At 43.4% G+C, this 25,716-nt stretch overlaps 1 protein-coding gene and 1 long non-coding RNA gene across 3 annotated transcripts in view; one reads left to right on the top strand and one right to left on the bottom strand.

Moving 5' to 3' along the window:
- PTDSS1 (phosphatidylserine synthase 1) overlaps positions 1-25,669 on the bottom strand; it is a 65,130-nt gene extending 39,461 nt beyond the window's left edge. For both annotated transcript variants that reach the window (XM_058698638.1, XM_058698640.1), the window contains exons 1-3: positions 25,355-25,669; positions 13,499-13,590; positions 1,798-1,842 (exon numbers count right to left, since the gene is read on the bottom strand). In XM_058698638.1, coding sequence (XP_058554621.1) covers positions 1,798-1,842; positions 13,499-13,590; positions 25,355-25,533 — 316 coding nt within the window. In that variant the 5' untranslated portion in view covers positions 25,534-25,669. The remainder of the gene's footprint in view (positions 1-1,797; positions 1,843-13,498; positions 13,591-25,354) is intronic.
- Positions 3,241-7,527, top strand: LOC131494338 (uncharacterized). The gene is made up of 2 exons (XR_009253329.1): positions 3,241-3,373; positions 7,290-7,527. It is a non-coding gene; the product is annotated as an uncharacterized LOC131494338 (long non-coding RNA).
- Positions 25,670-25,716: the final 47 nt, after the last annotated feature.

Genomic DNA, 25,716 nt, shown 5'->3' with positions numbered 1-25,716 from the left:
GGTTGAGCTTCAAGGTCCATGAAGCCCCAGATGTAATGTGTGTGTGTGTGTGTGTGTGTGTGTGTGTGTGTGTGTGTGCGCCCGCACACGCTAGGAAAGGGTCTATAGTCCTCATCAGATTATCAAAGGGCTCCATGATCCCAAAAAGATCTCAGGTAAGAATTATACTGCTAATTACCTATAATGGATCATTTGAAGTAGAAAAAATTCAAATGTAACCAGCCAGCTGAAAACTTGTAATTTCAAACAGCAATATTAAGCTCATAAGATGTAAATATGATGCAACCAGAATAATCTATTTAAAAATGTAAATGGGGGCACCTGGGTGGCTCAGTCGGTTAAGTGTCTAACTTGGACTCAGGCCATGATCTCACAGTTCGTGGGTTCGAGCCCCGCATCGGGCTCTGTGCTGACAGCTTAGAGCCTGGAGCCTGTTTTGGATTCTGTCTCCCTCTCTCTCTGCCCCTCCCCTGCTTGCACTGTCTGTCTGTCTGTCTCTCTCTCTCTCTCAAAAATAAATAAACATTTTTTAATGTAAATGGTCACTTTTCTGCAAAAAATCCTCCTAGAACTTCCCACTGCCCTTCCTATCTGCACTGTTTACTGGCCCACGAGCCCTAAAGGATTCCATCCATGCCCAGCTCTGGCCTCTTACTGCAGCCCTAGGGTCTGCTCTGCTCCGGCCACAGTGCCCTGGAACACACCATACTTTTTCTGGCTGGGGACCATTTCAGTAGCCTTTCCCTTGGCTGGGCTTCCCCTGACCTCAATCCTTGCATGCTAGATCCTTCTTGGCATTCAGGTTTCCACTAAGCATCCTTCCTTCAAGGCCTCCTTGCACATTCAAGTGAAACCAGCCACTGAGTCATCGTCACCTCACATGGTTTTAATTAACTTCCTAACACTTAGTGGCATCTGATATTTTTTGGTTGTTGATTTGTTTAATAGTTTGCGACAGCTGTCCTCCTTCCTTGTGACAGGAAGGGCCGCTCCTGAGGGGAGTCCCCTGTCTGTGTGGCCCTCCCCTTCAGCCTCAGGACCACAGCATCCCTGCCACACAGAATAAACACCTACTGTGGTTATGAATAACGCCCCGCTCCACACACAGACTTACTTATGATGTCTGAAAGTTCAAAGAAAAATAGGTGACCTTGAGCAAAATATCCATTTTTAGGGTCCTTTTTGTAACACTACATTTTCTGAACCTAAAATAATTTATTTGATGTCTTATTTAGGCAGGACGAAGCCAATAGCCAACATTTGAAAGACGTGTTTTAAGTCCATTTAGGGGATCTATTTGTGGACTAGAAATCAAGTAAAAATAAGACACCCAGTATTTACAGACGTTTATCACTAATCCTCATTTCAAATCAGGACTCTCTGTCTAGAAACTTCTCCCTCTCTAGGATCTTTCCCATTTTCAGTACCTCCTGGCTGCTGACAGGACAAATGGACTCACAGCACACACCGGAGCTTGTACCAGCCAAGAGCAACGTAAAGGTGCATAAAGAAAAACGAGCCGCATCCCCTTACGTCAGACCTGTGCACAGTAAGACACGACAGCATGCGCGGGGGAGCGAGGTGATCTGAGACAGTTCACACGTATGAGAATCTGAAATTACCACCGGCACGTCTGCTTTACGGCAAGGAATTTTCATAAAAATTTATATTAAGAACACCAAAAAGTAAAAGGTCATAAAGTTCTACTGTACAGCAGTAAGTAAAACTGCTATAATGATACACAGAAAAAGGATTTTAAGTAGGATATACCTCTAAATCTACCAGTGGGTAACTCACCGAAAACCATTCGCCATAAGGCTGGATGAGGTCGAGTAAATGGACCTGTAGATGGAAAAACATTGGGTTAGAGTGAACTGGTTTTAAACAAAAACTAAAAGCAAAGTGGTCTCTACAGAGATTTTAAAAAAAAAAGGCTCTCTACTGTTAATTTTTTTTTTTCCACATAAATACTTTTAGGTTGAAGTCTAGGTTGAAATGTTTTTATTCGCATTGTAGCAACTGTCACTACAACTGCTAACAGGTACCAGTCTCCACAACAGAGGTTTCTGTTTTTAAAGCTTTGTCTTTAGAACTCAGACCATAATTTCCCACGGAAACAACATTACTACAGTGAGCAGGTTACCAGGATGCCCTGTAAGGGTTTGGAAAATACTACAGTTTCACAAGCGAAATCTCCTGCGTGCCCGTGTGTGTAGCCTGACAACAGGGCAGGGGATAGGTTCTGAAAATTAAACAGGAGAAACACTGCTTTGAAAACAAGTGAGGTGGGGTTTGAAATGGAAAACAAATCCTTGGAGCACTGGAACACACTAGTGCAGTGGCTTCTGATCATGAGCCATGGTAACAAAATACTTTGGACACGGCAACCCAGTTCAGACACACAGATGCAACTTTGGCACCACGAAAACAAGTTTTACAGGATGAAACTTACTCTTACTACAAGTGGCACACCAATACTTTCTCTTCTACTTTATTCCTTCAATTAAAAAGAAAAGAAAAGAAAAGAAAAGAAAAGAAAAGAAAAGAAAAGAAAAGAAACGAAAAGGAGAAGCAAGCAAGTTGGGCCTTGATCCACTAAACTGAGTTACCATCCACTGAAAGGTTACATAGTTTGCAAATGCTGAAAACACTGCTCTCATGGACACCTGACCTACTTGGGGCTGCCCACCCCGTTGGAACGGCCTTCCTACAGACTCTGGGCGCACTTCCAATGTTATGAATCCCACATCTCCCAGGGAGATGCCAGAACTCGCTGCCCTGCCCTCTTCATAACTGGGGCTTTGTTTTTCAGTTGCCCCTGAGCCAGACTTGATCTCAGGAGCTGGTGATACAGATGTTAAGTATGCTGAGCTCTCTCCCCAACCTGTCCCTCTGCCGGGGCTGGCATGGGCAGCAGTGGAGAGGTGACACTCATGATGGTGGCAAATCACTGCAGAGTGCACACCGGGTTTCCTGATGAGACCAGCTCTGGGTGATGTGCCAGTTTCTAGGAGCTTAGCCTGGGACCCAGCCTCCTAGCCCTCCCAGGAATCCTCCAGCCAACATCCTAGAAGTCTTTTTAATCAGCAGTCAGCTTCTGTTGCTGGCAACCTGGAATCCTGTCTGAAGGAAACATGACATTGTAATTTTTATTCTGGAACTCATCCTGAATTATCCACCTCATTTTTAAAAGATGGCTTTATTTAAAAAGAAATAAATAAATAAATAAATAAATAAAAGATGGCTTTGAAACATATCGTAACTGCTTTCTTTTGATGGATCAAGTTCATATTAGGAAAAGCAGTGAGTTACAAGGATCCCCTACCATCCAAATCTAGTCAGTTCTGGAGCTTACACAGTGGCAGGTCAGAAGGTGAGTTAGGTTCGTGTGGGACCCTTCTTCATCCAGAAATATGATGTCTGAGTTTCAGATGGCAAGTAGTGAGGGCTCAGAGTGAGGGATGTAAATAAGATGTCTCAAAATCTGATCCATTTCTGAGTTCTTATAGCAAAGGCTCAGACAGCAAGGAACACCTGCATTCTTTTTTAATTGGCCACTTTCTTCTCAGAAAGGCACAGTGAGGCACAGAAACCAGGATCCCTTTCCAGGTAACTTAACATGGCTACCCTTCTTCAAGTCACTGGAAAACTGATGGCTAAAATGGTCATCATTTAAGTAATTTTCTCTTCCAAATTCTCTTCTTCACTGCTGTTAGGTGACAGCTCAACTTGTCACCATGAATGACTTTTGTATTATGGTGGCTGTCTGCTTTGCAAGTATTACTTCATCCAAACCACTGAATTAACCTTTTAGACATAACATGGGATCCCAGCTTTCTCTAGTTTCCTCTTGCAAGGTGAAAGTCAAAAATGGTATGATTATTTGGCTTGCAAACAGAATTCCATGCCCAATCAACACTCAAAATCATAAAAGAAGGGTTACTCTCAAGAGCATTCATAATAGTACTTTGCTGAGCACATAATGGGAAGCAGTTTGGAGGGTAAGAGACCCCCCACCCCACCCCGCCATTGTCTCTCAGTTGTCCCCTCAGTTGACAACTGGCTGATGACAGCGTACGGTCACTCCCACTTTACAGATGAGGACACTGAGGCATAGGCACTTTCCCAAGGTCACACCGCTCACAGGACTCCACTTTTGGCCTGAGAGCTCTTCTGTGCTTTCTGATCAGCTCTGTCAGGCTGGGCCAGCTGAAGAGGACAGAGTGGGGGTGGTGAGTGGGGGGCATTGAAGGTTTGAAGCAGGACTGTCTCAAGGCCAAGAGAGTGAGGGGAGAGAAGCAAGCTAGTGAGTGGTGTTTGGAGGTGCTGCTACGTGGAACTGATAAGCAAGGTCAGGAAACACAAGGTCAGGAAGGACAAGGGACAGGATGGGGAACTGACGTAAGTTCCCTCATAAGTCCATCCAAGGTCATCTTCAGCCCATGATGACTTGAAGAGTAGTCTTCTGAAAACAGAACTTGGCCCTTCTTACCTCACCCTATGCAGTGTGTCCAGGGTAAATAAGAGGAGGGGGTCATGGAGGAATTTGGGGCTGACGGGGCTGTGCAGCTCTCCTTAACCCAACTGGGACCTGCTCCAGCTCCAGGGTATTTCTCTCCACCAGTCTGTGATTCCTGTGACAGGCACATGTTGTTCCAGAATCAGGATGAGAATTTTCATCTTACTGCAGTTGGTTGGTGTTGTTTTTTTTTGTTTTTTTGTTTTTTAAGTCTTGTCTTGACTCCTCCCTATTGAATCTTTCTCCGTTTTCTCCAGATTTCCCACTTACACATTGTAATATCACATCACAATATTTCCGGAAAAAAATGCTAATTTTTAAATTTTTTTTTTTTTTTCAACATTTTTTATTTTATTTTTGGGACAGAGAGAGACAGAGCATGAACGGGGGAGGGGCAGAGAGAGAGGGAGACACAGAATCGGAAACAGGCTCCAGGCTCCGAGCCATCAGCCCAGAGCCTGACGCGGGGCTCGAACTCACGGACCGCGAGATCGTGACCTGGCTGAAGTCGGACGCTTAACCGACTGCGCCACCCAGGCGCCCCAAAAATGCTAATTTTTAAAATGCCCTTTCAGTTTTGCAAATCGAAATGCACTGAGGGGATCTGAGAAAGGCTTAAGAAATCTGGTGTGGTAGATTTCAGAAAAGATGTTGCTCTGCCCTGAACCAAGTAGATGGGGAGTAGTGGTATCTTTTGCCTCCAAAAGGTGAGATGTGACCCTGGAAAGTAAGGTGACACCTTCAGCAGCTAACTGCAAAACCAAATCCAGGCTTTATTTCAATGATCAAATCTGCCCATTTCTTTCTGAGAAGACACTCTCAATATTTTGATGTCATATTTTAAGAAGTACACTAGGAGCATTACCAAGATTACCAACTCTATCATCAAGGATGTTAATATTGCTGAAAACATTATTTTGCTTTTTTAAAAATGGAGAATGAGGCTGGTGTCTTTCTATATTTTATTATAAACCCTGACACTTATGCTCACCAGATTACTCACATTTGGCTAATCCAGTCAGGTCACCTTTAAAGCCATGCTTCTCACAGTGTTCATCTGCCCAGACATGTTAACACTGCCTACAGCCTTCCCGCAACATTCACTTTATCTCCATCTTCTTTCCCGACAGACTGTTTTCTCAGTGGGCATGTACAGGCAGGGTCCCCCGTGTTCCTCTGCATGGTCAAGAAGTTAGGGGCGCTCCATATCCTGGTGTGTGTATCTATCTATACTTCATTTCGGATTTGACAAAAGCTGCCTGCAAGAGTTACTCTTCTTGATTATGTGGGAGAAACGGGGAAGGCTTGGCCAGGTCGCGAGGGAAAAAGAAGTGCTGTTTTGTTTTGGACTGTGTTCTTACGGGGTGCATTTAAACATGGCATGGTTTCTTCTCTTTTATCAGTCCCTCCATCTAGAACATGTGAATTTTCAATCAGATATTAGGAGTTTGATTTCAAAAGAAACAGAAATCAAATGTCTTTGTCATGAGAAGAGCTAACATTGAAAAGATCTGACCTCAGAAATTAGAAAATTAGAGGGCTGCCTGGGTGGCTCAGTAGGTTGAGCATCCGAATTCAGCTCAGGTCATGATCTCACGGTTCGTGAGGTCAGGCCCCACATCGGGTTCCGTGCTGACAGCTCAGAGCCTGGAGCCTGCTTCCGATTCTGTGTCTCCCTCTCTCTCTGCCCTTCAGACACGTGCTCTGTCTCTCTCTGCCTCTCAAAAATAAAGAAAACTAATAAAAAAATTTAAAAAAAAAGAAATTAGAAATCAGAAAATCACACACACGAAAAAAAAAAGAAAAGAAAAGAAGATCACAGTTTGACTTGCCAGCAGCCTGTTAGTCCCAGGGAAAAACTAGGTTTAAGGGACCGAACCTCAGGGAAGAATAATTCCTTTAATCAAATTCAGGAGCTGCCTCTCCAAAATCTGTACATCTGTGTCCTTGGGCCTCTTCAACCACATCTTCTCTTCATTACCACTGTTTTTCAGCTTTAATGAGGTATAACTGACAAGGAGTATTACTTGAAAAGTTTAAATCCCTCTAAGAAAAACCTAGAAAAGGTGAATAAAATTATCTTTAAGCAAATTTCAAACCTAAGCATTTTTTAAAGCAGAAGTCGTGGAGCAGGGAACAGAATGGTGGGAGGAGGGGGGGAGAAGACTAGGCTTTTGTTTTAAAGTTAGGGGACAGGGAGCCTTCTGGATCCCCTTCAAACCTCAAGGAGATGTGGTTAACACCATCTGAGCTCAGAGAAGTCGAATGAGGCCAAAGGACAGACAAAAGGATAAACTCAGGAAAATCAAGACATACTAGTATTTCACTCTTCTCAAAATACCTTAAAGAAGTGCTGAATGGCATTCCTCTTGCAGACAAGGAATGGGGAAGACAGGGCTGATTCTGTGAGCTTTCTTCCCAGCAGACTCATGACTTAATCCCACATTTACCTACTGAGAGGCCCCTGTGGGCCAGGAGCTGTGGGTGAGGATAAGGCTTGCGCACTTTGGGTAGGGTGGCGGTGGGGGTGCAAGGGGGAGAAACAGTTCAAGGAAGCCCTCAGACACTGGAAAAGTACCCCTGAAGGTCACCTGTTGAAAGAAACCTCACAGCCAAACAGGTTTCTAGATTTCACTGCACTGACAGAGTGATACAGTTATAATCACGCTCTAATGATACAGGGGTGGAGTTAAAAGCTCACTTCTACCTGAGTGTCAGTTGCTATAATGAGATGAAAGCAGCATTTAAGAAACTTTTTTTTTTTTTGAAGGGAACTGAAAGAGAACAAGAGAGAAGATGGCAGGAAAGCAGCAGCATGGAGTCAATATCAGATCCTCCTTCCCTGGCCTCGCCTCAGGGTCTTTCCCTCCACATCTGTTCCCAGGCCTGAAGGAAGGAACTCGAGAACCCACCCCAGCCACTCACCCTGTTTGACGCCAAGTGAAATTCTGTTTTGAGTGTCCACGCCTCTCCCAGATAACTCAGTGGTAAAGTCTAAGCCAGTGGAAGTAATCCTGTTTCCCTTTTATTCTTTTGGTCACTGAAGATCTATCACTGCCTACTCCTTTGGACAATACGAATTCCTGTCCTGAGGTCTGCTTGGGGAAGAGGCACAGGGCTCAATTCTAGTCAAAGAGAAGTGAGGACTAGTGTGCTGGAGAGTTTCTAGAAAAGGTTTCTTTACTCTTAAAAAGATCTACAGGTGGGCGCCTGGGTGGCTCAGCCAGTTAAGCGTCCGACTTCAGCTCAGGTCATGATCTCACACCCTGTCAGTTCGAGCCCTGTGTCGGGCTCTGTGCTGACAGCAGAGCCTGGAGCCTGCTTCAGATTCTGTGTCTCCCTCTCTCTCTGACCCTCCCCTGTTCATGCTCTCTCTCTGTCTCAAAAATAAATAAACATTAAAAAAAAATTAAAAAAAAAAAAAAGATCTACAAAAGAGGTGCCCTCCTCTTCCTTTGGATGTTGACCGTGACCATATGTTCAGCACTTAACAGCTATCTCAGGATCATTAGCGCAGCAGAAAGCAACACCAACATGAAGACAGGGGAGCAGAAGAAGGCAGAGAGCCTGGGTCTTCACATGCCACCGAGCAGCTGAATTAGTCAACCCTGGAACCACTCTATCTCACAACTTCCAGTAAACATTCTCTTTATTCTTCAAGCTATTTTGAAATGGGCTTCCTATTACTTGGTGGCCCAAAGCATCCTGTTATAGAACCCTATGGAGAAAGTCAAGGGCTTTCTTTCTTATAGAGACTCTACAAAAAGAATCACGGGGCCCCCTTCCTGAAAGAGCTGCCTGATGCTACCACACAGGTAGTACAGATGGACTCACACAAATGAGACATATGGATAGCATCAAACTCAGGCCTGCAGTCAAACACGCAGGGCAGCCTCTGCTAGGTCAAGGATAAATGCATCTGAAGTTGCCAAAACAGAGTCATTCTGGGAATGCCATCCACTGCAGGCACTGCCCCAAAACTGCCTTTCAAGGAGAAGGCTAACGTTGGGCGCTGTTTCTCCCATTCATTTTCATTACTTAATCTAACAATTCGTGCCAAGGGGGAGGAGAACGGAAAATAAGGTGACTGGACTGGAGCAAGAGGGGGCGTGCGCACTCCGCTCAGGAAGCGGTCACCCGGCATCGAGGCTCCCAGGAAGGCCTGAGGTCTAAGTGACCACATAGCCCAGACCACCCTTTCCCAGTGGCCTTGTAGTTCCCCCACCATCAACACCAGCACCCCCTAAAGCCAGCCCGCACTTGTTGTTGTTGTTCAACAACAACATTCTTCAATGTGGAAAACTTCTAGTTTCACTAACCTTTGGAAAGTGTGGATAAGTGGATCTTTAGAAAACAAGGCAGACACGTGTTTGCTATGCACACAGGGCTTCAAGAGAATCCCTCTAAAAACATGCTACACTAGCGTCCTAATCCTTCTTACATAGAAGATTAAACTGCCCTTGCCCCTTTCTGTATCCATCTAAAACCTTCTCTTTTGGCATGCTCTGCCTACATGTTCTGCAGGCACACACAGACATGGAAGGGGAAGGACAAGGCAGGAAGTGATGAGAAAAAGAAAAAGAAGGAAGGTTCCGATTGATCTGCTAACTCCGTCTGGTCACAGATGACATCTGGGCAACACAGGAACGTGGACACCACCACCAACCAACTTCCGCAGGATCTAAAGCCACTGCGTACAGACCAACTAAGACCCTAAGACCGACTAAGTACAGACCAATTAATACCTTAAGACCCTTTTACCTGGGCAAAAGAAAAGCTAGACACTAACAGAGAGGAACAGAAGAAAAAGAAGACAAAACCACATAGGAAGACAGAGATAAAAACACATGCCAGTGGATCTAATAGGGAGAAATGACAAGGACAACAGAGACTAAAGGAAAACACAGGAGCCAAGGCCCTACCAGCAAGCTGACATCAAATGGCTGGGTGACCTTTCATGGATGAACACGTTTCAGCTTTCACAGCTGTAAACTGAGCAGGCTGAATGAGATGAGCCTTATGGGTCCTCCCCACAAAGTCCACAAGCCAGGATAAGAAAAGCATAAAACAAACTTCACTTTTATCTTCCCAGAAGGAAAACAATAGCACAGTCCCACAATGAGACTGAGTAGGTGGGCTCTGAAGATTAGAGGACTTCATTAGGAACAGAAGAAAAAAAGAGCAGAAATCATATAAAATGTTCCTTGCAATAGACTTAATCCCCCAGTCCTCAGGGCCTTTGGTACCTGAAGAAAACCATCTGCTAATGAAGCCCCAAATTCAGCTCTTGCTGAAGCCTCATTGAAGGGATGGCTATAAAATCATGGTTATTGAGAGACTAATCTTTGAGAATCCTCAGACTTCTAAAATGACACTGGACTCAGAAAAAGTAAGTGTAAAAGAAAAAAAAAACAAAAAAAAAAAAACAAAGGCAGAAAAGAAACCGTCAAAGCCATGAAGAAGTTACTGTTGAGAACTAAGCAACAATTAGCACCCAGCCAAGAAAAGCTGAAGACTTGAAGAACAGACCTGACACCTTTGTTCAGTTCTCTGAGCACCTATCATGCCTTGACGGATATTTAAAAAGTAGGACAGGGAAAGACTAGATAAGAAAGAAATAAGAACAAAGGGTACACAGCAATAATGGTCATGGCACTAATGACGTAGAAGTAAGCAGTGGGCCCTCACGGAACAGGAGAGGTAGAATGGCTAAGGGGAGGAATGGCAGTCACCCCACCTGAACTGTCACCTATATACCCTCCTTTGGGGCTCACCATCTCCCTGCTTTGGGCTGTGTTCTCATGTCACCTTTGCACGAAAAGGCCAGGTTTCAGAGCTCAAGGAGACCAACCACAGACTTAGGTGGTTCATGTATGTAAAATGCTTCATGTTGCAAGTGATCACTTAGCTATCCTACAACATAGGACCCCTGAAAGAGGGGATGGGTTGCATAATGTCCAAGCTCACCTCTAAACCAAAAATTCTGAGGTTTTGTGTGTTTGAAGAGGAAGGGAAAAGAAAGTTGGCAAATAGCCAAAACGCTGTTTGACAACGGGGACTTTTCCCAGCCAATGTCATGGACATCTTATTGTCGTACTCCAATAATTGTGCACTACCAGAACTCTCAATCATCATGGAAAGGCCAAACTATGTCTGTCATATCTGCATAGGGTGTGCAGGTGTTACAGACTCTCGGCAAAATGCATTATGTTATAATCCTAACCCCTAAAGTGAAGATTTCTGTTGGACTCTTGTACTCTTGGGACTCTTGGACCCTACAGGACCAGACCATAGAGCTACTTGTCTGTGAACATTTGCTATTTTTTAAGATACAGGAAGAAGGACCTCAAAGGTAATTGGGAGATTATCTGGGCTGTCACTTCCACCACAGGCCTCAGAGTGCATGGGCCACTGGGTGGGGGGGCCAGGGGCGGGGGGAAGGGAAGCTCCACCTTGGTTTCTAAAGGCAAGATAAACACCCAGCAGACCCATGGGGGCAGGCTAGACCCCTTGCTGGGCAGAGGTATGGAAGCAGACTATTATTACCCCAGTAGGTCTGGAAGGCAGAGCACTGATCCAAAAAGGATTGATTCTTCTTCTTTTTTTTTTTTTTAAGAAAACTCTACTCCCAACATGGGACTAGAACTCACAACACCAAGATCAAGAGTCACACGCTCCACCAACCTGAACCAGTCAGGTGCTCCCAGGATTGATGATTCTTGAGCTTTAAAATCTCACAGAGTTTGCCTTCCTGATTTTGAACTTGCTTGGGACTTGTCACCCCTCATTCCTTCCTATTTCTCCCTTTTGGAAGAAAAGAGCTTGTCCCACTGCTATATTTTGTAAGCATGTGCTTGGTTTCACAGGTTTACAGTTGGAGGGGAATTCTGCCACAAGATGAATCTTGTGTTGTTTAAGCCATCCAGTCTAGGGCATTCTGTTATAGCAGCCTGCACTGACTGAGACAGCAGGCTTTCATATCTTGAAAGGTTTCCACTAAAAATAAAATTTAATCTAGAAGCGTGAGTGGTTGGAGAGTTAAACTCAGCTGTCAAATAACTTAGTTATCTAAAACAACTCATTCTCTTAAGACTTCAGTCATGGTTTTACTGGTTGGATTATGTTATCAGCAAAAACCACGTAGTGTTACATAAGATTAAGCAAACATACAGAACGAAACACCATTGCCACGATCTTGAAAAGACTGAAGGCCTTGCCATGTGTGATACTGTGATTTATAAGAAATACATATTTGGTCTTTGTGTCCTTTTCTGGCACAGATCTCCTAAAACCCTTGGTATCTTCTAAGTGATGAGGGTAATGAATGTTTTTTGCTGTGTTAATGAGAACTCAAAAGCACCTAAAGATGGGGCTGGTTGCCAGTAGAGCCAACCATGTGATTAGAGGGTTGGAACTTTCAGTTCCATCCCCAGACCTCCAGGGAAGGGTGAGAGGCTAGAGATTGAGTTGGATCCCCAATGGCCAATGATTGGATCAATTATGCCTATGTAAATTAGGCCTCCATAAAAATCCAAAAGGATGGGGTCTGGGGAGCTTCTGGGTTGGTGAACACTTTTCTGATCCCAGAAAAGTGGCACACGGAGAGAGGGCATGGAAGCTCCTTGCCCCTTCCCCCATGTCTTATCCTATGCATCTCTTTATTTGGCTGTTGATAAATATCCTTTGTAACAAACTGGTACTGTAATCTAGCGAGTAAACTTATTTCTTGAATCCTGTGAGCCACTCTAGCAAATTAATTGAACCCAAGGAGGGGTCATGGGAACCTCTGATTTATAACCATTCGGTCAGAAGCACAGGTGACACTCTGGACTTGCAATTGGCATCTGACATGGGGACAGTCTTAAGCTTGAGCCCTTAACCTGTGGGATCTGATGCTAACTCTGGGTAGACAGTGTCAGAACTGAGTTGAACTGTAGGGCAACCAGCTGGTGTCTGAAAATTGCTTACTGACAGGGGAACACCTCCCCCCGCCCCAGGCCTGCTACTATCCCCCAACACACATATTTTGGAATTGGCATTAGAACGTAATTACCATGGTACATTTCCAAGCAGCAATGAGTAACATTCACAATGAGCTTCTTATATTATACATTACATCTACTGAAGAGACAGGAGGATAGAGAAGAAACACACCCTAAAGTATGATGTTTGAGTACGGCTCATGGAGCATAATTCATAGGTAAGACTGAACAATTTCAAAATATCTAAAGTGTAAAAGAAATAGGCTACAAAAAGGAAGCATTTATAAATGGTTACAGAAAATAAGTAAGCATATTCCAGGGAGAAGGTACAAAAGAGAAGTAAGAAAAAGTAAAGCAAGGGACAATTCAGAGGAAAGGGATGAATCCTGAGTATGGCAGATTTTTTTTTTTTTTTAACAGACTTTGCCTCACTCTATAATCATGATGGGAGATAAAATTCACTGTAATAATGGTCTTTTTTTTTAATCCGGTGATGAAAATTCATATCCCAAATGCATGATCAGCAAAGTTTACTGTGATAAAAAGATCATCTGGAACAACACGTTATTTAAGTAATACTCATCACAGCACTGACCCTGTCATTAGCAAAAAGGACTAAATAATAATTGTGTATTTTTATGACTCAGCTGATACAGCAAAAATTGCAACAGGAACAACAGCGGACACTTATTAAGAGCTTACGATTGGTCAGTCACTACTCAGAGAATATAACATGTATTAGTTTATTTAACCCTTTCAACAGTACCTACCTGTTATTTCCAACGTACAAAAGAGAAACTCAAGCACGGTGAAAATGCTAGGGGACTTCCCCAGGACCACTTCTAGCAACTGGCAGAAGGGGCAGTTTGCCTCCAGGGCCTGTGCCCTAACCACCACAGATTAAGTTTTTACTCCACTTTCTAGTTTCACCTTTTAGGTGGCATGCATCTCAAAAACACCAAAAGGATACCATGCACAGGAGAAATACGTCACTTACCATTGGGAAAAGCTAACACACTGATGATAAGAAAGAAGAAAACAACAGAAAGGATACCCCTCCAGATGTTGTCTTCTGGGACAGAGTCATCCCTGAAAGCAGAAAAGAAAACACTGAGTATTCATTTTCAGATCTAAACAGACGACATGATTGGGATTGTTAACTTCATTTTGCTGAGCAAAGTCATTACAAATACTACTTATCATTCACTATCAATTCCTAAAATAATACCATCTTATAATAAAGTCCAGTTCTTACAAAAAATGCCATTGGCAACCTTGCACACCAACATACATTCTCTTCAGACAAACATTTGAGAATCACTGTTCTTTTTTTTTTTTTTTTTAATGCCCAGGATGTCAAAAGGTAAATGCTTTTTGATTTCAAGAATCACTAAAGATGACCTTTATGATATAGACTGTGCAAAGAAATCTTTTAGAAGTCAGAAAGAAAGCATAATATTATAAAGAAGAAGAACATAATGCAATGAGATTATGTATCAATTCTTAAAAACAGGCAGTTGACTACCTAAGGGATGAACAAAAAGGGCGAAAATGTTGGGCAATAAGAAAACACCAGAAAATAATACTTATTAAAAGAAAAATCATTAAAAACAGAATATAAGACTTAAAGTCAGACCAGAAGCAAAAGAACTATGAAGAAAGGGAATGAGTTTCTTCCCTCTGCGCTTGGTCATTTCTAATCTATTGCTGTGTTTATCTCTTCCATAACCCTAGTAACTGAAATGATTCCACTTGTTGGTTGATATGTTGTCTGTCTTCAATATAGAAAGTAAACTCCTGAAAGCAGGGGATTATTCTCTCATTGTATCCTCAAAAGCTGGCACATGGTAAACCTTTAATAGATATTTGTGGACTGATTATTTATTAGGAAGAAAATCTATTGAATAAAACCAAGTAAAATTCCCTTTGGGAAATCTGATAGCAGAAAAAAATTAAGGTTCTCACTGTTTACATTTAAAAAAAAAAGGAGGGGCGCCTGGGTGGCTCAGTCGGTTAAGCGTCCGACTTCAGCTCAGGTCACGATCTCGCGGTCCGTGAGTTCAAGCCCCGCGTCGGGCTCTGGGTTGATGGCTCAGAACCTGGAGCCTGCTTCCGGTTCTGTGTCTCCCTCTCTCTGGCCCTCCCCCGTTCATGCTCTGTCTCTCTCTGTCTCAAAAATAAATAAACGTTAAAAAAAAAAAAATTAAAAAAAAAAAAAGGAGAGTCTAGTAACATACTTGGGGTTCAAGAGAAACCAACAAAAGAGGGAAAACAGAAGTATAAGACAGCAAGATTTTGTGAATTGTTGATCATTACTAAGAAGCTGGAGAGAGGAAAGTCCAGGGTTTCAGTTTAAAAGGATGCAGGATGAGTAGACAGAAAATAAGAAAACAGAACAGAAGGAGATACTTAGACATAATAAGACTATGAGCAATAAATTTAAAACTGATTTTTGAAGTTTTATCAGTGGAAGGACTACAGTGAAAGAGCTTTCAAAAGACAAAGATTAAACATTACTGAAAAAAGAAGACAAAAACTTTATAAGAAAATCAAGTTAACATACAAAAAAAAAAAAAAATGTAGAGCATCCGGATACATGAGAGGTATGGAATAAAACAATAATGAATTACTATGAACTTCTGTTCAGGCACCCAATTAAGTGATTTCCAGATTCATGAGAGGACTGAACATAAGGCTCTGAGGTAAGAGATCATACAGATTCCATTTCTTAAACCATCATCTGGCCAAACAGCACTCATCTTAATGTTGGACAAACAATGCTTCACTGTTAACTTCACAAATCTGCTTATAAAACCAAACTACACAATCAGACAGATTTTCTCTTGCAGCAAGGCACAATCTTATTTTAAGGTACACCCTAACAATTTAACATCTGCCCAGAAGTTATGAGTATGGCCTTAAAAAATGCTAGCCCGATTATTACTAGGGTATTTTCAATACCTTTTGGCCTGGGCAGGGAAGCCCCATATCCAATTTCCAGGAACACCAGCTTCTGCCGAAGAATGAATACATACAGGGATTGGGGGGGACACAATGTTTTCATTCAGACCAACATCACACTACTGATATTGGCAACAATAACGACCATAATAACAGCTCCTGTTTATCAAGTATTTACTGTGTGCCAGGCACTGAACAGGCAGTTTCTAAACATTATTGCTAAGTGTCACCCCCCCCCCCCCCCCCCCGTCTGCAAAATGGAGTACTATCAACCATATTTTACAAATGACGTAACAAAGGCTCAGACAGGTTATGTAATTTTAATTTGCCCAAGGCTACACAGATAAGAAGATACAGAGTTTGCATTTGAAACCAGGTCTTTTAGACGCTGAAGACGATGCCAAATTGCCTCCTAAAAAAAATTATCTGTCATCCTAAATCAATCTGATTCATGTTAGATGTACCGGGATGGTAGAAGAGAGTTTGACAGCACATACGTTTGTAAGTTCCAGATAAAATAAAAGCAAGGCTGAAATAAATAACTGTTGCTTGGGAAAAGGCGAATTGTAACTCATACTTTATACCAAAATATACTCTGGACATTCATAGAATAAAAAAACTAAAAACAAACAAGAATGGAAAAAAGTTCTGGAAGAAACAATGGGCAAATTAAAAAAAAACAAAACCAAAACACAACCATCTCAGAGCAGGGAAGACCTTTCTGAAATATGACACAACCCAGAAATCATAAAGGAAAAAAAAACTGGTCAATCTGCACGACAAAGAATCAACAAAGGAAAAATTAGATAAACTTAGGACTTCTATCAAGGCAAAGAGTTAACTTCCCTAATACACAAAGCACTCCTCCCCAAATCAATTAACAGAAAGAACAACAAATGGACAAAGAAAAACAAATAAAAAATGGGCAAAGGATATGAAGAGACAGTTCAGAATGAGAAATCCAGTGGCTCTCAGGCAAGTGAAAAGATGCTGAGTCTCACTCATGGTTAAGAGCTGGACAAACTAAAACAACCCTGAGAGACCGTTCTCTATGAACCTATGGACAAAGGTAAAACTTAAATGACTGAGCTGGAGAGGATAAACAGGAAGTCTCTCTCACATTGCCAGTAGTAGTATAGATTGAAACCACTGTAAAGTAGGGCAATTTGGCAACATATTAACTTTATAAATGCATATACCCTGTGACTCAGCAACTCCATGAATGAGAATTTATCCCACAGCTATACCTTCATTTATGCAAAAATGACATATGTACAAGGTTGTTCACTGTGGCATTATTTGCATTAGCAAAAGAATGGAAACAATCTAAATAAGTGTCCACTGAAAGGGAACTGATAAAATCAATTATGGTCCCATCTCATAATGAAATACTGGGCAACCAAAAAAAGACTGAAGAAGCTTCCTGTAAGTTAACTACTACAGAGTAAGAGACATCATGAGATAAATAAAGCAAGTTGTAGAACAGTGAGTTTAGGAAGCAAATATTCTCTGTTCAAAAAAGGGGGCACGTGTATGTGCATGTAACTTGCAACTTGTACAGATAGCTGCAGGTCTCAGAAATCTACCCAAGAAATGGCAACACTGTTTCCTCCAAGAAGAAAAAAGGAGGGAGGGAGACTTTTCTCCACATACTCTTTGGTTAATGGATTTCAAGCAATGTGTATCCATTATTCTTTACCAAAAAAAAAGTAATTAAAATTTTACCTAAACAAATGGCTACAGCAAACCAGAAAATCAGTCTCTACTTGAAATTACTTGCTAGTCAGAATGCTTGAAAATATACATCAACATGAAATTCATAAAAACTTAAGATCAGTAATAACTAAGGATATAAAACCAGGGTGCCCACCTGGCTCAGTAGGTTAAGAGTCTGACTCGGTTTCAGCTCAGGTCATGATCTCATGGTTGGTGAGTTCAAGCCCTGCATCAGGCTCTGCACTGACAGTACAGAGCCTGCTTGGGATTCTCTTTCTCTGCTCCTCCTGTGCGCGCTCTCTCTCTCTCTCTCTCTCTCTCTCTCTCTCTGTCTCTCTCAAAGTAAATAAATAAACACTTATAAAATGAAACTGCAATTTTGTAAATTTTGAGCAGCTATATTAGAAAGGATCAAAGGGATGGCTTAGTTGTTTCAGGAGGAAAAAAAAGGCTGATTAAATCTGAAAAAAAGTAGCAGTGGGGTCTGAAAGTTGGCAGCCTTATATCTAATGAGGGGGGAAAAAGCATAGCAAAGATAGACAGCAGGGTTGTTAGATAAACTGAAAATGTACAGTACAGGAAGATCAGACTTCTGTGACCAATGATTGGAGCGTAAGCAGGTGATCTTCATTAGGAATGTGAGCCCCATCTGAGCTCAGCCTCACAAGCAGCTTCTGGAGAGTGGAGAGGGTGTTCCCACCACACCTAGAACAGCCCCTTACAAGAGGTGGGTGCACAGAAAGAACTGAATGCATGAATGAAGGGGTTGCCCAGCACCCCCAACCTGTGCCCCGTCAACTCTCCCTGCCCTGACAACCTTGACCACAGCCCTGACTTCTTCCCAAGGTCTACTGCAGCCATCAACGACAAATGTCTCAATCTCTGGTGCTCTGAACTTTCCAAAGAACTTCCTCAGCTGGCATTTTCTTTTAACTGCTTCACAGTTTTGTGGGGAAGTATTATCTTTACTCGAAGGATGAAGAAGATAAAGCTCTTTCTTTATCTTGCCCACAGTTACACACAAATAGGAGGCAAAGTGGAAGTAGGAGCCAGGGCTTCTGGAATGCTGGCTCTAGTTCAAGATTGCTACATTTACCAAAATGATACAAACACACAAGCTGGGGAGGGGGGACAAAGTCCTTTTCTCTCTACCAAATTTAGGAGGTGCTCCAGAAGTGGGGGGGGGGGTAGCCCCAACCACATACAGTAAAACTACTGAATGGGCAGATTATAATAAAATTGTAATTTAAGCGCCAGTGGGCACAGGTCCCATCTCATTCCTCTGAGGTACCTCCCATGCCCAGCACAATGCTTTAGCACACGGAAGGCATTCTCAATATGGTGGGTGCCAGAATGAAAGAGACGCTATGGCTGAGTGGGCCCAGCGACTCAAGTCACCAAGGAGTGAAGCACAGCCTGAGGCCATAGAGTCCACTAACAGTGACTTTACTATCCCAGTGCTGAATGGCCAAATATTCAAACACCTCAACTCCTTCTGCAAAATGCTGTTTCTACCCAGAGAGGAGAGAATGTCCTAAAAGCAGGAAAGGTTTAAGACAGCCCTGAACTTAAAAAAAGTTTGCACTCAGAAAAGTTTTGGACTCAGATTGTGTCAGTTTAACGTCTGACCATAGGCAGTGGGCAAGGAAGACTTCAGGAAAGCGAAACAAACTCCACGTACTCACAGACCATCTAGACAAGGCTTCCTCCCTGGGGCCGGGCAGACAGGAACCCTTTATCATGACTCCTAAGGCTGCTAAGTGGGTTGTCCTCCCTCCCCACATCTTCTCCTTCCCTTCCTTCTAATAGGAGTCCTTGAAATTGAGACACACAGGTAGGGTCATGTTTATAAGGTTGGTCACTGTTAAGGATCCTCTCTCCCGATGGAGAACTTAGTCCTCGGTTACATGGTGGATCGAGGTTAACTAGGTTTGGTATTACCTTTAAAGACTATATTCATTTCATTTTACAGTAAGTTACAGTCCTTGTCAAGAATTATAACTTAGATAACAACTAAAGGAGAAGAGTGATTTTTAAGTTCTTATTGGATAAATGACTTCTTGCATTTTTATTCATTTAGCATTTTCCGGGTGTGTATCTTGGGGTGATTAAGATATTTGGGCTCAAGATGGGGCGCCTGGGTGGCGCAGTCGGTTAAGCGTCCGACTTCAGCCAGGTCACGATCTCGCGGTCCGTGAGTTCGAGCCCCGCGTCAGGCTCTGGGCTGATGGCTCGGAGCCTGGAGCCTGTTTCCGATTCTGTGTCTCCCTCTCTCTCTGCCCCCCCCCCCCCCCCCGTTCATGCTCTGTCTCTCTCTGTCCCAAAAATAAAATAAAAAACGTTGGAAAAAAAAAAAAAGATATTTGGGCTCAAGAAACTGATGCAGTTAACAACTATTACAACACCAATAAGAGACACACAATAATAAAAGGTATTTGGAAGTATATAAACATGTCTTCCCTGTGCTTCCTGAAACAATCAAGAAAGGTGCTCAGGAAGGAGCTCAGGACGCCATGGGCTCGTGGGCAGACAGGAGGTGCCGGGAGGCGCTCTCCCCTGGGAAAGAGCTGCCAGCCTGGCACTGGCTGTGGGGCCGGTGAGCCATCCGGGCCTGCCGTGTGCCCTGTGTGCAGGTGTTGTAGGGGAGGCAAGGCTGGAGAGGCAGGGATACTTCGTGATGGAAGGCCTGAGTCCAGCCAGCATTTCCTACAGGTGATGGGGACGTAGTGACAGACAGTAAGCAGGGGACAGATGGGGTCTCCCCTCTGTCTTAGAAGGTCATGAAGGCAGCAGTGTGGAGGCTGAGTGGGAGGGAGATGAAGTAAAGGTCTGGGAGCATACTGTCCCGAAGGATAAGAGGATTGCCGAGCCACGGCCTGGGCCTGGGAGGGAACACAGCTCTGAAAGGCGTGAAGGCCCTGTGAGACCTGGTGAAGATAAACTAGGTGTACTCCAGGTGAGCGGAGACCTGGACTACTGAATTGTTGAACTGAATTAAACAGGATGCCAGGGCCAAAGGCTCAGGAAGCAGTCCTGGCTGACTGGACAATGTCTGGTTTCTGAATTCAGGGAGGCTGAAAACCCGCTAACTTCACTAGAGAAATCTGAGGCTACAGGGATTATATCACAAGACTAACTGTATTATACTTGGTAACAGAATTACAGCTCAAATGCTAAACACCACGTAGCAATCCCTAGGCATGGAATCTCTCTGAGGTAAGGCAGCATCAAAACCAAATGAACATCTGAAGTCACCCAGGAACCTATTTCCTACAGAAGACCCCAAAGAAATATAGGATACATTTTCCCCTCCAAGGACCTTGTAATCTTATTGGGGACCTAAAACACTAGACATAAATATAAGAAAGGATATAGAAGATGCTTACTTAAATCCATCACAAAATAAAATCCAAATAGGAAGTGGAAAAGAGAAATATTAAGATCACTGTTAAGTGAACCTCTTCAGAGGACACCACCCAACAGTGGTTGGTGACCCCAGGGTTGGTTGAACCCCAGCACACAGCCCTGTGGACCATCACTTCATAGACCTGGTGTCAGGGAATAAGAACATCCAGGCCTTCCGTTAATGGGAGAGAAAGAACATGATGTACATAAAGGAAACAGAACTAAGACAACTGAGTCAGCAGTATCAGGAGATGTTTTCTAATGGGATTTATATGGTCTAAAAGGGAAAGAACAGGGAAGGCTGGCAGATATCCATGAGGGAAGCTGACAAAGAAGGCAGAACTATAGTTCTTCCAAATCCACCGAAGGGAAATAAGGTAAAAACCATTATTAACAAGCAAATAAGAATAAATAAATCAAACGTCTGTCCACTTCCCTGCCCTCACCTGCGTCCTCAGCCTCCTATCAAGGAGAAAGCTAGCGCAGACGGACAACAAAGCGCTTAGGTACAGCAAGCTGTAGGAGGGCAATCTCCTCTGCGTAAGGGACGACCGGCATGGTTGTCGGACGAGCGCTCCTGGACAGGTGGATGCCACTGTTTCATTGCCAAGTGCCTCTTAAGGAGGGGGTGGGCTGCTATGAACGTGTTAGTGGACTTGGGCGTTTTCAAATCTAACATTTGAGTTTTTGAACCTAAAGCCATTCACTATTTCCAAGTTCGCCAATCTCTGAAAGCAGAGTAAATATGAGGCACCTTAGCAATTATACTCTGAGCTCAAGTCAAAGGTTCTCCTGACCCCACTGTGGCTGAACAAACTTCCAAAATATGTGCCAAAGCGTTTATCTTATAAAAATACTTATCCTAAAATGTGGCAAAATGAGGTTAGGGAGAATGATTCAATGGTACCAGGCTTCATTTTTAATGACAGTGAAAGAGACAGGAGATTTAAACGCTACGATTTAAGAGTGAGTTGACCTAGTTGTTATTTAACAAAAGAACTACTTGACAAATCCAACCCTGTCTCCGACTTCTGTGCATGGTATCTAATTCTTCACGACCCTAAATTCTTGCTGTGTCTCTACAGCATGTGACGTGATCCAGTACTGTTTCTCGCCAACTGCTGCTATGGCACCCTGAAAGTATTCTAGATCACTAGTCTTTGAAAAACAAACGTTAAGGCATATTTTGAAAGTTTTACTGAAAGAATTGCAGTGAACAGTCATCCAACTAAAATCCTGTTGTAAAATAAGTACAAGGTACTGGAGACAATCATTACAAAAGAGCACAGAATGAATAATTTTCATTTAAGTCATTACTTTCAATCTTTATGGAGAAAGAGCGATCACTGTAAGGTCCCACTTTAAAGGATCACAAATCATACAAAAAATGAATAAGAGATAATAAGTACCAACTACATTAATGGTGCTTATGATTTTATATAAGGTGAAACTGGTTATTAATGAGTTCTTCAATATACAACTTCTCTTTATGAAATTATTCAAAGAAATAAAATGATGAGGATTTTTAGAAAAGACCATAGCCTGAGGTTTAGATTATGCCTTTTCCATTACTTTTGACAAGCTGTCGAAATTCATATTCTCTGCTGCAATTTATCAACTGCTTTGGCAGAATATGCTGTAAAGGGGAAGTTACAGAAGACTGCGACTTTCTGTATTAGAAAAAAGGAAGAGAGATCTATTCTCAGGGGGCCTAGAGTAACATTAAAGATAAAAGGTAGAAACAAACTGCTCATTCTTGCTTCTCATTTAGAATAAAATACCGTAACTACTTTTCTTATTTCCAAAGAAACTCCCGCACTAATTACATCATTGCCAATCCACACAGGAGATGAGTTAAACCAAAGCTAATACTAAACAGGCATGTATGTTATCCAAGCAAAGCAACGTCCACTATTCCAATGCCTTCATCCCTTTTGTCAATAATAGAGCATACTTCATCCTCATTCAATGAGAAATATAATCTAGAAGGCATTAGCATACAATGAAATGACGTAATAGTAATAGATAATGTTTACTAAGCACTTACTATTTGTCATGAACTGAGCTAAACACAGATTACCTAAAAAAATGAATTAAACCCTCATGCTAGACAATCCTATGGAGTACTATTAGATATTTTCATTTTACATATAAATAAGTAAACTATGGCTTAGCAAAACTAAGTGGCCACATTACTATTAAGTGGTAAATCAGATGACATGACGAATGAAGTATTTGAAGGGAACCATAATTAGGGACAAGAATGAGTATTCTCCAAGGCTAGAAATAAGTTCTTGGTTGGATACTATGGAAATATCTGGTTTTAACACACTGCATAGCTCGGGGCGCCTGGGTGGCTCAGTCGGTTAGGCGTCCGACTTCAGCTCAGGTCACGATCTCACGTTCCGTGAGTTCGAGCCCTGCATGGGGCTCTGGGCTGATGGCTCGGAGCCTGGAGCCTGATTCCGATTCTGTGTCTGCCTCTCTCTCTGCCCTTCCCCCGTTCATGCTCTGTCTCTCTCTGTCTCAAAAATAAACGTTAAAAAAAAAAAAAATTAAAAAAAAAAACACACTGCATAGCATTAGCAGACGACTTTACAATAATAGTAACTGTATCCCTCAATCATTAAGAGTAATCATTAAGGGGCGCCTGGGTGGCGCAGTCGGTTAAGCGTCCGACTTCAGCCAGGTCACGATCTCACGGTCCGTGAGTTCGAGCCCCGCGTCAGGCTCCGGGCTGACGGCTCGGAGCCTGGAGCCTGTTTCCGATTCTGTGTCTCCCTCTCTTTCTGCCCCTCCCCCGTTCATGCTCTGTCTCTCTGTGTCCCAAAAATAAATAAAAAAAAACGTTGAAAAAAAAAAAAAATTTAAAAAAAGAGTAATCATTAAGAGTAATTATTGTTACGTATTCCTTATTGCTTTAGGTAGATTTATGCAAATAGATAAACACAAAATAGGAATGAAGAGTCAACTGGATTCTGGAGGTAAGAAACAAGTGTGATGTGGAAGAATATTATTAGTTTTATGAAAATGTGAAAAATGTCAGTGATTCTTAACGGAGGCACCACTGGCACTTAACATGTGTGGATGTGTGTTTATCTTGTATGTGTACATGCACACACATGTATTTATATAGGGGACAATTCATTCTTTGCTGCACAGTGCTGTCCCATGCGTCATAACACATCTAGCATCCTTAATCCCCACCCACAAAACACCAGAAGTTCCAATGCTTGTGACCACTCAATATACCTCTGCACATTATCTGCTGACTTGGACTGAGAACCATTGATTGTCAGACAAAAATACTAAGAGAAGTAATTGACATTAATTGCACATCATGTAGGAGATACTCTTAAGTGCATTCACACATTCACTTAATACTCCTAAACCTGTATGAGGTAAGTACATATTTTTATCCCCATTTTACAAATGTGGATCAGAGAAAGGTTAAGTAACTCAACTAAGGACACACAGACACTTCTGAAGCCAACAATCTGGCTCAAAAACTACACTTCCCTGGGTTGATCTTTTAAAACATAGCAGCGTGATAGGCATGCCTTTCCTTTCTTTAAAGAGGTTCATTCAGAAAATACAAGTCCTTGTAAGTAGGACCCACGGTGCGCATGCCATTATGAACAAGGGATAGAATGGTTCCCTTGCTTGGGGGTGAGGGGCCATATGTTCAGTTGAGGGACAGTTATATGATGTAGGTATCAAGAGTTGGGCTGGGTAGTTTCTATGCACAAGTATATATTAGAAGAGCTTTGACCGTATGGGTGTGTGTGTGTGTGTGTGTGTGTGTTTAGGGAGAAAGGAGAGTTGTGCTATATTGAGGTTTATGTGTTTTACGTATCACTTCCACAGTATTTACTATGCACCAGACACTGCTACAATTGCTTGACGATATCTCATTTCAGCATATGTGTTAGATGATGAACCAGGCAGAGTGTGCACTGTGTGATACGCAGTGGGCTGGTGTTTGTATAGCAATGTGCACAAGAGGTGACAGGTACTGGCTGCGCTGGAAGGGGAAAGGTCAGCTTTGATAGGTGTCTACATCATTTGTGTTGTGGTATATAGACAGTCCTGTTTCAGGCTGGGGGAAGGGTTATGCTAGATGGTCTGTGTGCCACACTTACAGGAGATGCTGCATGGGAAAGGCTGTGTAGTGCAACTCACATGTGCATTTTGTGCATGGCCCGTAGTGCTGAAAACTGGAGGCGATCCAAGGGAAGGGATCCAGATTGTGCCCTGGGCCCGTGTATGGTACGTGGAGACGCTGTGGACCGGTGTGCTTTCAGCCATGTAGCGGTATGTGCTGAAAGTGGTGCATAGGAGATGATTCATGCGGTGTGCTGGGTAGGGACGGGGGCTGGAGAGGAAGGGGCCGTGTCGTGATGTGTGCGGGGAGGATACTCGGTGCGATAGGAGAGATGGGGATCGCTCTAGGTGACTCGCGAGTACGCCTGATATGGCCCAAAGCGCTGTACAGGAGGAGGTGGTATAGGGTGGGGGGTGAGGGTGGGGGTTGGAGGGTAGGGCCAACGCCAGTCCAGAGGAGCTGTAGGGCAGAACTAGCTGCGTGTGCAGTGAGACACCGGGCCGGTTGGAGGAACTGACGGGTGGAGGGTCTGCGAGGGTGTACGTGGAACAGCCAGCCGGATTCCTCACGCAGAGCTACACTGGCTCATGCTCCTCACCACCGCCTCCCGCCGGCCCCTTCCCTTCGCCCAAGGGCGCTCCCTCCGCGCGGTTCGGCCCGCCTCACCGGGTGAAGGCGAAGTACATGAGGCTGACGATGGTGAAGCTGAGCAGGGTGATGGTGTGAGGCCGGTAGAAGAATTCGATGGTGATGTCCTCCACTTGCTGCTCGTTGATCATCCGGAAATGCATCTTGTAGTTCACATCATCTTTGCTCAGGGTCCGGCTCCCCACGCAGGACGCCATGGCCCGCCTCCCCGTCCTGCGGCGGCGGCGACGGCCCCGGCCCGTGAAGGCTGGGACCCGGGAGGTGACGAGCCGCAGCGAGCGGGGAGCCGGACGGCGGGGCCGAGTCTGGCGCGGAGCACAAGCTGGGAGCCGAGGGAAGGACAGGCGCGGGAGGGCGGGGTCGAGGCGCCGCCAACGCGG

This window comes from Neofelis nebulosa, chromosome 14 (assembly GCF_028018385.1).
Source record: "Neofelis nebulosa isolate mNeoNeb1 chromosome 14, mNeoNeb1.pri, whole genome shotgun sequence".
NCBI lineage: Eukaryota > Metazoa > Chordata > Mammalia > Carnivora > Felidae > Neofelis > Neofelis nebulosa.
The sequence above is the reverse complement of the archived record's forward strand: the minus strand, read 5'-3'. Positions and strand labels throughout refer to the sequence as shown.